The 13,359-nt window shown below is 42.0% G+C and overlaps 1 protein-coding gene across 1 annotated transcript; it reads right to left on the bottom strand.

Moving 5' to 3' along the window:
* Positions 1-13,359, bottom strand: gpr176 (G protein-coupled receptor 176). Its single transcript, XM_072685495.1, has 4 exons — positions 13,258-13,359; positions 12,434-12,961; positions 6,604-6,856; positions 1-1,550 (listed from the first exon to the last, which is right to left on the bottom strand). Exons 2-4 carry the CDS (start codon positions 12,663-12,665, stop codon positions 371-373), a joined length of 1,665 nt encoding a protein of 554 aa, XP_072541596.1. The 5' UTR covers positions 12,666-12,961; positions 13,258-13,359; the 3' UTR covers positions 1-370.

Genomic DNA, 13,359 nt, shown 5'->3' with positions numbered 1-13,359 from the left:
TTTTTTCACACCAAGTTTGAGTGCATTTTATTCCCACATTCAACAAGTTTTACACAATCCACATTATATCCATATTACAAATCCTATCATTTACTTGCAGCAAAGATCAGTTTCCATTCTCTCAACATTTTTCAGAGCCTGAGATCAGCTAAATTCTTTCCATTCCATAAATCAGCTCATCAAAGAAGGAATTGTCTCTTGTTTTACAAAACAAAAAAGAAAACAAAAAGAAAAAATCAAGACATTCACAAAAAATAAAAATAATAATCAGGTATTAAAAACACTAGTAAAGGAGTTTCTTAAATTATTATTCCAGGACCTTCAGGTGCCCCATTAGAAGTCTGATATGCTGGTTGGTCATAGCTGCCTCTCAGGGGTCCACAGCTGGGAAGGTGCTGACTTTGTTGTTCCTGCTGATGCGTCTCTCGGGGCGTCCTTTGGGCTGCTTGGTCTGAATCAGCTCCTCGGGCGTGTTTCCCAAAGGAGGAAGGAGTCTTTTCTTGCTGTTCCTGGTCTCAGGCAGCCACTGCGGGGGCAGCTCAAAGGGGCCGAAGCCAAACTGTGTGGCGTCTTCAGGGTCAGTGGGTGTGGCTGGAGCTACCTGCGAGGACGAGTAGGCACAGGACTGAATCGGGGAGTGTTTTGGTAAAGGCAAAGCCACCGTCTCCTTGGGCACTTCTCCAGACACTTGCTGGGCTACTGCCGTCCCAACTATCCCCGTCACTGCTTTCCCACACCCGGGCCCTTCTTCTGGCTTGGCCTGGAAACTGCCTGAGGCCACTGAGGGGATTTCGTTCTCCTCCTCTTCATCCTCTTCCTCGTTGGGTCTGAATATCTGCTGCTGGCCAATGTTGAACATCTCTAGCAGCTGACTTCCCGATCGAGCCACGGTTTCGCCCCCCAGCGGCCCAGCCTCAGCTAGACCCCCAGCGCTAACTGCATTCCTGCGGCTATAGCGGCGCTGCAGTCGCGCCAAAACGTCCAGCAGACAGCGTCGTGCAGAGCGGTTCACTGTCACAAACAACAGCGGGTTGGTCAGCAGCGACACTTTCGGCAGCCAAACAGCTGTCAGTCGCAGCCAAGCCGAAGCTTCAGAGGCCCCTGGAGGCAGTGCCCGATAAACCACCAGAGCAGCGTAGGGAGCGCTACAGAGCGCAAAAGCCAGGACCACAGACAGCAATGTGGCATGAAGTTCAGCCTCACGCTGGGAAACATATGGGATGGAGATGCTGTTCTGAGGGGTCCTCAAAGCTGCAATGATCACTTTCTTCTTCTGGCTGGCACTCAACGCTCGGCGGATCAACGCCATTGCCAGAAATACAGCTGCCAGGGGTAAGATTACTGTGGTGACGTTATACACTACCATGTAAACAAGGTGGCCCAACGAGTGGCCTTCAGAGCAGGTGGACGTGGCATAGACATCAGTCACGTTGCTAACAGCAAACACCGGGATGCTGGCCACCACTGCATGCACCCATATGTAGATCACAAGGTCTCTGGATTTAGCATCAGATATCTTTCTCTCCAGTGGATACAACACAGAATAGTACCTGCAAGTAAAGGAAAATAAACCAGTGTTAGAAGATATTCTGTGCTTTTCAGGGACTTTTGCTAAAAAGCTATTAACAAATCAGTGTGATCACCAGAATCATAACATAGCTTGTGCCACACTGCAAACAGTTTTGAGTTCATTTTGAACTCAGTTCGACATAACCCATATTACAAATCCTACCATTTCCTTGCACTTCCTGTAAAAGGTCCATTTTATTCTCTCAACATTTTTCAGAACCTGAGATCAGCTAAATATATGGCTTACTCAAATCAGTACAACAAGAATGTTCAAAGAATTTCTCTCCTGCTTTAGCAGCAATCAGGATTTTAGCAGAAAATGTTTGGAATAATGGAATTATTGGCACCCCTAAAATTCTCATGAAATTTTAATTAACCTGTTTTGTCTGTACTACTTTACCATTTAAAGCACAGGAGTCATCAAAAAAATTTGAGTGGTCATCCATGACACATTCATTGGTATACCCTGCCTGCAGTATTGACAATGCTTGTGGTTATGCTGCAAAGACTATTACTAATTATTAGGAGTGTAAAAAAATAACAACACACTTGTGTATCACCATATTATGTTTAGTAATATTGTACTAATTCTCAAACATGCAGTATTGATTTTTAATGAATATTTTATATGAAAACAATTGTCAGACAGTCTTCAGATCCCTCTGTTCTGATTGGACAAAATGTTTATATACTTTTTTATGCTATGACAGTCTTCCTAACATTTGATTTAAAAGAAATAAAGCAATATAATCACCATGCTTACAAGCATCACAATATATGAAATCATAACCCCTGTATTGTCATACCTGTTGCCAGCTTCTTTCCAATACACAACTCTAATAATAATCAGTGCACTGAATACAATACATCATAAAGTCTAGTGTCTGCTGTCCTTTAATGGTTCTACAGTTATTGCATATACTGTAATACATTTTGTGTAATTCTTGTCTGTCTGCAGCTGTTCTGTGTTAAATGTAGCCCAATGCCCTGGAGGAGCTGTGTTTCATCTGTGGTGGTGACTTTGGCTTTGACTTTAAGTTTGACTCAGTCCTGAGGCTGTAGGATATTACAACTGTCAAAGCATTGGTACTGCCCCATTACTCAGCATGATGCTAGTCAGTTAAATACAATCAAATCCTCACAGCAATGCTCCGAACTCTATTAGAAAGCCTGCCCTGGACAGTAGAAACAGTTATTTCAACAAAAGCAGCATCAACGCTTCTTTTTTTAGTACCCTTGATTTCGGAAGAAACAATGAATGTGTCCCAATACTTTTGTCTGCATAGTGTTCGTAAAGTGTTAAATGCTTTGTGTAACAGCCAGGTAGCGCAGAAGTGAGGCTGCATGTCACTTACAACATGCAACCAGCTGTATGAAAATTGCACCATGTAAAGCCAGTCTACGAGTTACTAACTCTTTGGCTGAGGTCTAGCTTCATTCGTAGCAGCTTGGTCACAGTCACACACACGTCAGTGCTGTCTGGCTGAAAGAGTGCCCTTCTGCTGCTCAATCCTGCATCACGGCTCTGGGTTGAGTGCCTCTGGGGTGTGAAAAAGCCAGCAGGGAGGAAGAGGGAGAGCTTTCTGTAAAACATGTGCTTCCAGACACTTGAAAATGGATTTAAATGATGGTGCTGCCATTGTATGAGTATATACAGAACGAGCCTACTGTAGGTATTCTCTTTAAATGATTATGTATGTGTATGTGTGTGTGTGTGTGTGTCTCCTTGCAGGAGTCTTGGCAGCTCCTGTAAGGAGAAAATCTCCCTGTAGACCCAAGCAAAATAAATTATTCAGTGAACTGATAGAGGGCTTTGCCAGGATATGTTGCTATGGAAGCACAAGCTTGAGCAATAGCTAGTTGGTTTGATGAGAAATTGCCCACAGGTTGCATCAAACTGTAAGTGAGCAGGAAACAAACAGGACTGGAGCATCCTACGCTCTCTCTTATAGAGCTTCCCTGAATCCGTAGGTTAAACGCAGTTATTCAAAAAAACAGTGCTTAACATGTTGTCATGTTATGCAGTATTCTGTAGAGCAGAAGCCTCGCCTCGAGTTTATATCCTTGAACTACAATACCCAGCATGCACTGCAAAAAGCATCATATCATCCCTGGGAATTCCTGCAGTGGTCAGCCAATCCTGACTGTGTACTGATCTATAGGCTACTAAATGCAACTAAGCTACAATTAGCACTCTGCATTCTGCAGCACGGCTGTGTTTCTTAGGAAAAGCGGTCAAGCCAGGAATGAAACAAACGATTATCTGCTCAAGCTAAAGGCAGCTGGACTCGACAGCAGTCCATCCAAATTACCAAAGAACCAAAGAACCAATGGACCATGGACAGCGATGTGTAACCAGGAACGAGGCTAGACCTGTTTTAAGGACAACACCTCATATCTGAGAGCACAAAGACATTGGAGTTTCTCTTTTCTTGAGCTTTCGCTAGCCTGTAAAAGGATAACTCTGATTTCCTGCTGTATTAGTGGCATTCACACTGAACGCTAACGCTGCCACTCGGTCTGTCTTTCTGCGTGTCTGCAGTGAGTCCCACCACCTGTGATGTCACATGCTTACCCTCTATTACCTAAAATCTCAAACCAGAGAGATTTAGTTTTTAGCAAAGCTTGTAGCGTGTGATCCACCTCATCTGATGTGTCACTTCCATCACTCTCTCCACTGTAATAACTATTTGAAGACACGGTTATACCGTTCCATTCCTCTCTGCATTCACCTGAGAGCAAAACAAAACATTTGAATAGCCTGCCCCCAAAAATTCACCTCTCACCTTAAAGATGCATTATCTGAAGGGCTTTCTTTGAACTGCTCTACTGAGATTACTACAGCACCAGCATAGGGCATGATTAGGCATGATTACAGGTTTTCATTTAGGCTTCAGTGGCCCTTTAGTTTGAAGGATTCGCTGTAAAACTGCACCAGTCAAAAAGGAAACCATGTTACAGGAATATCTGCTACAAACTTTAAATGCTAGCTAGGCTGCCATTAGAAATGATACACCCTTAGTATCTTGCCACTACCATTATATTGGAAATTCATGCCTAGGGTTATCAAGCATGAATTACCATTATTGAAATCTAAAAAAAAAAAAAAAGAGTTATAGGTCATATCGTCTTAAAATATTGCCACGGTATACAGTATTACTGAGGGCGGGGAGTGGCAAAAGCTGCGCAAGTAGCACAGGTGGTTCTAAATTGAAATTCTAAATGTGGAATCTGTACAATCTTAGCCTGCGTTATTTTAAAACAAAAAACAAAAAAACATTCAAATCCGACGTTCAATTTGCTCACATCCTTCAGTAAATGCTCAACCATCAGTCTGACAGTTACAAATGTTAATCTGCTCTGAATCAGGAGACAGAAGCTGGTTAGCATTAGATTAGTTATCAGTATAACAGTCTGCTCACTACACAACATACTCAAGTCAAATCTTTAGACAAGAACGACTCAGATCAAACATCCGACGTTGGAACGAATTTAAAAGAAAAAAAAAAGAAAAAAAAAATGTTTAGTTCTGTAGCTTGTCTTTGCTTAGCTAGCTCAACTATAGATACACAGAGTATCAGACAGCCCAGAGCAGTTGCTGTTGACTAACACACACAACACACAACAGAGTGCTGATGATAAAACTCTGTGTGATGAAGACAAGACACTGGTGAAACTGGGAGTATGAAAAAGTCCTAATGAGACAGATTCTGCTGTTTTCAGACCTGTAGCCAGCCAGCTTTTAGATAGCAAAGTGATGTTGATCGTTGACTTGTGATCACACTGGCAAGTGTTTTGGAGAAGCTTTTAAATACAGTAATTACTTTCTTGCCTTAAATGTGCTATAGCTCTGCTGTGCCGGAACAAGTGCTGCACCTACTGATTTGGAACATTAACTGAGGGCATTACATTAACATCAAGGATAACACAGGGGCGAGTGAGGAACAACCTCATACAGGGTGAAATATAACATGGATATTTTATGTAGTTTAGTATATGACTGTATATTTGATCATTATACACCCTCTTAGCACTGGTTTTAATTCTCAAGATTCACATTATGCACCATAAAAGTAACTTTTAGTAAGTATCACAAAATAGTAGCAAAAGTTCATTTATATCATGTAAATGTATTTAGGCATGTATTAGAGCAAATTCTATTTTACTGTGCTGGTCTTTTCCGATATTTCTGAAACTTCTGAAAGATAATTTGAATAAAATTTAAATCATATTTGACCAAGTCTCTTCTCACTCTTCATTTCCTATATTTTGCTATAATTAACAATTATAAAAAAAATAGCAACAATAGGATTTTTCCTACTGTTCTGAGGCACATCTTGCAGACTGGTTTATCCAGGTTTGCCTGCTCTCCCTTTCATTCAAACTCAGCAAGTCACTAAACTTGCAACTATGGTGGGGTTGATTTTTCCCTACCTGTTTTCAGCTTCCCCCACCTCCCGACTGGCCCTCTTAAATGCAAACTGGGCCAAATAAGCTTTCTGCACACATGGCATTTGTGGGACACATGGGACTTTCTTCGTTTCTAGTGCTAACTCTGTTTTGTTAACCCGCTCACGCCTAGCTCTCTGGCTATCCACCAGCCTCAGGTGGCTTTCTTGTTTGCCTTGTCACGTGTTTTTTTTCTGTTACCAGTTTTACCCTGTACTTTGCTGCCGCTTCTGGTTTATGTTTATCCCCCGTTTTGGTTCATTAAACACTTGCGTTGCACCGTCCCTGCGAGTGTTCACCAGTCATTGTCAGACCTAGCCAGTCATGACAGCATTATGAAGATTTCTGCACTGTTACATAATTATATGAATAAAGGTTTTTTTTGTATATATTTTTTCCAATCAATGTTTAGAGCCTGTTGAGCTATTTTTATCTAAGTCTATTTTTTTCTCATTAAAAGAAACCTGGCTTACTTAATTATCCATGAAAATAATCGGTATATTACTTGACTACTGATACAATCAGCAATCACTGCCATGCTTCTTTCTTTCACTCCTCTGTAAGTCACACATGCATCCCTCTCACCTGTCCAGCGCGATGGCGGCGAAGCTGAGGACAGTGACAGAGCAGAAGAGTCTGTGAAGAAACTTGATGGCCCTGCAGAGCAGGAGTGTGTGCATCCACAGGCAGCATCTTGGGCTGGCGTTTAGGAGCACGTCAAAGGGCACGCACACCAGGCTGGCGCAGATCCCCGAACAGGCCAGGTTCTTGATAAAGCGGCTGGTGACCGACTTGAAGACATTGGTGCAGCAGGTACACCACAGAACAGCTGCATTGCCTAGGGAAAAAGAGCAGGACGAGTGGTAAACAACTGCATGCAGGCAGATGTGTGTATTGTTTTTCACTGGAAGGATTTGTGCATATTACTGAAATGAAATGTTAATGACATAGAAAGACATCCCCACATACATTTTATTTATAAGCGTCTTTCAATATTACCCAAACTTGCTGTAATTGCATTAAAAGAATAAATACACAATAATATACGAGTGAGGTAGAATTTCCATAATAAAATTTAAATTAGAAGCAATTTTTTTACAGGATGAATAAAGAATCATAGAGCTACTACAATTACAATAACTATGTAATTGAGAAGGCAATCTGAAAGTTTCCAACTGCTTTTTGAAAGAATGGAGAGGGGTATAGGCACGTATGCGAGCATCAATAGTGTTCCATAGTTCAGGACCAGCTACATTAAAAGCTCTGGCCCCCATGGTACGGAGCCTGGAGGGAGAAACAGAGAGTAAGTGAGTATCAGAAGAACAGAAAAGGTCATTAAGAATGATGGAAGGCAAAAAGGTAGGAAGGTACAAAACCATGCCAATAGGTGGATATTATATTGTACACAGAACTGAGCAGCTAACCACTGTAAACATTTGAGAGTGTGAGTTATGAGAAATGTTCCCATGATCTGATGTAAGCAAGAAGTTTGGTACGACTACACTTTGTTAAGCCCAGAGGCACAACACAGCATCGCAAGAGTTTGAACTAGAGAGACACAATCTAGAACATAGATAGTAACATTTACATTTGACTTATATTGCCTATCAAATGTTAGTGTCTGACACAAAACTGACATGAAGAGTCCAAACCTAGGCGAAAGAGGATGTGATCAAATTTAAGATGTTTGGTGTGTGCAGTCTACCTTTCTTAATTAGCCTCACCTGTGATTTATTATTATTTTATTGTTGTGTTTTCTGTTTGCCAATGTGGAGCATGTAGATAATGAAGTGTAGCAGCCCAAGGACTAAGCCCTGAGGAACGCCACTGAGATGAGATGGTTGACTTATACCTTAAATAGAGACAAAACTAATGTCTATCAGTAAGATTTAAACCAGTGAGGCTAACCTGATTTTTGAGGCTACAAAGGTGGCAGTAAGATCCAAGAGAACCAGTATGTTCAACTACACTGAGTTAACTCCTAACAATAAAATGTTTATAACCCTGTGGTTAACTCTAACCCCAGATTAAAACAGTTTAAAGTTATAAGAAGAAAGCTGGGCTAAGCTAAGCTAAGCTTTGTTTGGAAAAACTCTTATTTCCAATTTAAAAATAGTAATTGGGCAGCCACAGCACATTCTAGCAGTTTTCCATCATTGGAAAGGTTAGCAATGGATCTGTAGTCTGTAGATCTTGAGGTCCTCAGGGTCTGGCCCCAAAGCAGTGTTCCAACATCTGGTGTAGTCTACTGCAGCAGATGGGCGACAAACTCCCTTTTAATATCTCGGACTTAATATTCGTATTTTTTCTTTTATATATGTATCAAAAGACTTGCTGGAGTACATAATACCTCCAGCATGCTACTGCCAGAGACTGTCATCAAAAGTGCCTGTAAATAATTCCAAAGTAAATGCCACACAGTAACATGGGAGACTTATTTCTGTCACCTTTAACTACAGGCTGCTAAAAGCTATGTCTGCTTTGTGCTAATATTTGCATTCGGTTGGCCTATTAGCCCGCTTTGAATAGCCTTAGCACGTCTATGACCTAGAACGGCATTTTTAGATGTTAACTAATCAACTCTAAACAGTGTCTGAGGTATTACTCACTTCAGAGGATAATGTGAGCAGAGCACAAAGGTGACGGCTTCTCTGTAGCCAGTTCTGCAATAAACAGCGACCCACTTTCGGCCAAGTATATGTTTTTTCCCAGAAAAGGTTGCGGCTTTCATCTTTTCCCATTACCATCCACCTGTAATTGGAGAGACACTTAGAGGCTGTCTCTGTTTGCCGCTGTGCTATTATGCCTCTGACAGTGAATGACCTCTATCCACTTTTCCTTCAGGAGGCCACCTCCAAGCTTGCCATGACCCAAGTGCCTATAGCAACTTCACACCATCTCGCTCAGGATGAACGGATCAACATAATTACTTGTTAAAATGATATTATATGTAACAATATCTTGTAAAGTAAAAAAAAAAACAAAAAATCTTAGAAATCTCAGATCTTAGAAAATGCCCCATTTGTGGGAATGCTGTTATCACAAATTTAAGTTAGATTTACAGCAGATTACATGTGGGGCGGAGCCAAGGCTTCATTAAATGTACATATTTCTTAACATAAGTAGCACATGTCTTTTATGTTGTGAGTTTTGATATTTCTATTGCTACACTTTAGGGGCAGACATGTTATAGATGTAACTGCAAATTTGACTGGCAGTACAAAAATCCCAATTTCTGCCTTACACGTAAATCACAGGCCACTGACCATTCGTATGCATATGAATGCACATGCACTTGCTCAGTGTTCCCCACTTGAATTCTGCTTAGCTGTGGTAACTGACAATGACCAGACTATCATGGACCTGAATGGTGTATTGTTACTTACTCATTATAACGAACCAGGGGTCATAATATATACACAACTCACATACACTAGTGAACCTACTACACCCTGCCTGTGTCCCTCTGTAATGAGCAGAGTATTTGTAACTGTTTTGTGTGGCACTTCCTGTGAGCTTTCTGCTATATAGGCAACATTTTTGCAGTCCCCGGTTCACCACCACTGTAAACAATTTCTCAAGAATTGAACATTTCCGACTAGATCACTCGAAGTAACTCTTTAATTAGTAATAACTGTTTAATCATTAAGACATGTTTGGTCGATTTTCAGTAGATTTTCCTTTTAAACGTTTAGAAAAACAGACAGTTTTCAGGGCCTTTGTTCCGGACTATGATGACTGATCTGCTGACACAAGAGTATTGCATAACCCTGTTGAATAAGTGCCGCAATGTCAGCCGTTGCACTCAAAATAATATAGAAAAAGACTTCTGCTTTGAAGAATAGGGCATTCATCCAGCACACAGAAACATCAACAAAACACACACCACGCAAAGCTCTACTGGCTAATCAGGCATGTGACGTCTGATTTGTGACGTAAACAAGTTTAGCAATACGGTTATGTGAACAGCTTTCCAGCAGAGGCTTTTCAAGCCAGGATAAAAAATGATGGTACCTACGTGTGTGGAAATACTCATGAAGCAGTGTAAACAGTCACCATCTTCTAGATTAAGACATGCAGAGGAAAAGACCTCTGGTTATAGCCTACAACCCGATCAATACGGAAGGTACAGCATTGATTGTCAGCAGAGAAGTGTATAAACAGTTTCCAGCTCAGCAGCTAAATGCACAAACTCCAAGCCTATTCATGCAGCAAGCCTCTTTGCTGTCCCTAGCCTCGCTGTGGCACTGGAGATCACTGGGAATTGTTACTGCCTTGTTGTGGAGATGGGATTATGACCATAACAGTAGTGACCTCTGCATTATGTGTGTACAATCACTCTGCACACCTCATCTCAGTCATCATTACCATGTGAAAGCCTTCCTTACACTTGAAACACTGCTCAGAAACCAGGCTCAAAGTGACAGCGCAGTGACTGAGCAAACATTCGTTATCATCACAGCACTGAGTTATGGGGGCAATAGGACGAGGAAATTGGGTGTCGGTGATGACTGACATGTAAAGATATGGCGATGCTTCGAAGGTGATGATCAACATGTGGAGAAAAACAGAAATAACAGTGAGAGTAGAGTGGGCATTAATAAGCTGTTAGGCCTCAGTAGTCACTTTTTATTTACAGAAAAATAATAATATTATTTTTAGAGACTGCCCTAGGCTACTGACTTATGGATAGAGCTGGGCGATATGGAAAAATGTTATATCACAATATTTAAATACATTTTTTAAATACAATATTTATCGCAATATAATGTCATGTAGACAAAATGCATCAACAGCATAACTTTTTTTTTTTACTTTCCAATACTGAGTACTGTGATTTTTACTTAAAATATGCTGCACTTTGAATTATTGAATTCAATAAGACTGATAATACTCTTTGTAATGAAAAATGCCGTTAATCAGTATTCTTTGAGCACTGGCGATATTCACGATACACTAAGACACAGTGTACAAAGTGTATCATGATACGATAAAATATTGTTCTATTGCCCAGCTCTACTTAACAGTGGAATAGTAGATTTAATAGAACCATATTTAATTGGAGTGTTTCACACAATACAGCATACAGCATAAAATCTATTCAACTACCGGTCCATAATTTACTGTGACCACCGTATGGGAAAAAAACGAAATATTAATATGTGTATTATGACACCTCTAGTTTTGAAGGTGCAATAAACAGCCTTAACCTGTACTGAATGTAGAATGCTGTTAATATATGCAGCGAATAAATGACTGGAAGAAGCAGAAGCCAGTGATCACATGTTCCTGTACATCACTGATCACTGTGTAATTCCTGGTCAGTGGCTTGAAGGCCTGTCTTACTTTGATTTCTTTGACTGCGAGGCGTAGTGTTGTGTTTGTATGCAGCTGTTAAATATTGTGGGGGGGGTTTTGTATCTAGGTATCAGCACTGACTTTGGTCATGCGGCAGTATCTAGGCCTGAGGTATGTTTGGACTAATTGGCCTGTTCACACTCATTAGGGATATTTTCTGAGTGGACAGTTAAGCACTTCTGCAAATGCTGTGAATGAATAGTGTATTCCTGCTCTGCAAGGGTAAAGCAGGACAGCACTAATGTTTGTGCGCTTCTGGACTGCATATTTCCATCTTGGCTCTCTTGGTAGCAACAAGTAATGGTTCCTTAGTCAGTTCAGTTTTGACAAGCTGTGCAGACCGCATTACACTCTTATGAGGGTATAACTGACATGGATCTGCCCAATGTCGCGTGGTAAATATGAGATATTTCGCATATTTTCAAGATATATGCAGTTCAATCTTTTGTCCATGTGATTGATGTATGCAGTGTATAAAATCAAGTCTATGCTGACTCTCTTCTTTCAGACTGAATGGAAATGTGTGGCATAACTGAATAATGGAATAATCCTGCATTTTTCATATGGTTAACATATTATAGCGTATATTAAATAAAAAACTGGACTGACATTTCTTACGATACCCAATACACACTGACAAAATGCATTAGTAGGTGCAGGTAGTGCAATCTGCTCTCAGAATGTGTGATTTTGCTGCACTATATACTATTATATTTTATATTACCCCAATTATATGTAGATAGCCATATCACACGACTATTACAGAAGCTGCAGCATCTGCCCAGTGGTTTCCTTTATGAGTGTGTTTGGAGTAAATGGGTTTTCTGTAATTACAAAGCACAGGGAAATTACTGACCGTGGGAATCGACTTCATGTCACAGGTGGTTGTGAGTACGATCAGGAGGAAAGAATAAACCCCCTGAGGCGTTCCTTTAAATTCATATAAGGAATAATAATATTCACCCACCTGCTTCAGCCCACTTTGACCAAGGGGCGCGTGCAGCATGCTAAGAAGCGGTTGCTTTGCTATTACTCAACGTTTCCACTGTAAACCCACCTAGGAGAGAGCCGAGGAGGATGAAAACTTGAACGGTGGTGGCGAAGTCCCGGTACGCTTCTTCACGAGCGTGGAGCGCCTTCTCGGGACGGCTGGGCTCCTCCGGCCCCCCGTCCCCCCACACAGCCTGTCCAGATGTGGTGTTCTGGTCGCCGAGGTAGAGGCTCGACGCGGTCCAGTTAGCCGTCCTGTTCTCCACGAGAGAAAGCCAGCCCTCCTTCTCCACGTCCATGTTGGTTCATTCCCGGTCCACAGCCGCACGGGCACGACGCTGCTTCTGCACGCTCGAGCTCTGGCAGTGCACGAGCATGGTGGAGAGCGCGAGGCTCACTCACGCGCGCCTAAATGTCCGTGGCATGTTGCAGGTCCGTTTGTAATTCGCATCAGCGTGCCATCCCCCCCTCCACACACACACACTCACACACACACACTGGAACAGCGGCAGGGTCCCTTCTGCCCTGAGGTCAGGACATGTTTGGCTTCTGCAGGGCTGCTGACGGACAGATGTGGCTGCGCCAACTTCCAGTCCTAGACAATCAACAGAAAGCCCACAGGCTGTGACTGACCACACGTATAAAGGTAGGCTAGCTGAATAACACGAGGCTGGAGTTAGCTAGCTTCTTATTCGCGTTTTCCGTTCCACCTTAAATGGCTCACTGTACAGCCGCCTGAATAAAACAGCATTTAAGGTGGAACGGAAAAATCCAATAAGAGCTACACGGAGCATGATGCCCAGCGGGACCTAATATTCAGCCTCGTGTAGTGCTAATGTTTATAGTCACGCTAAACAGCCAAACGCAGGGCGTGGAGACGTAAAGTCCTACCTGCTGATCGCCACCCTTCAAGCAAGGCTCTGTGACCAGGTCCAGCAGGCTGTCTCCTCCAAATCCGCACAGCTCCGTCCTCAACACGTCTGTGTGCATGAA

The sequence above is a fragment of the Salminus brasiliensis genome, chromosome 1 (assembly GCF_030463535.1).
Source record: "Salminus brasiliensis chromosome 1, fSalBra1.hap2, whole genome shotgun sequence".
Classification (NCBI taxonomy): domain Eukaryota; kingdom Metazoa; phylum Chordata; class Actinopteri; order Characiformes; family Bryconidae; genus Salminus; species Salminus brasiliensis.
Note: the sequence above shows the minus strand (reverse complement) of the source record. Positions and strands in the feature narration are given on the sequence as shown.

Excerpts from the sequence above, each read along its gene's own strand:
- gpr176 (XM_072685495.1), bottom strand. The coding sequence starts at position 12,665 with ATGGACGTGGAGAAGGAGGGCTGGCTTTCTCTCGTGGAGAACAGGACG. Across the intron at positions 6,857-12,433 it reads CCTCCTCGGCTCTCTCCTAG|GCAATGCAGCTGTTCTGTGG; the intron begins GTGGGTTTACAG and ends CTTTTTCCCTAG. Across the intron at positions 1,551-6,603 it reads GCCGCCATCGCGCTGGACAG|GTACTATTCTGTGTTGTATC; the intron begins GTGAGAGGGATG and ends CTTTACTTGCAG.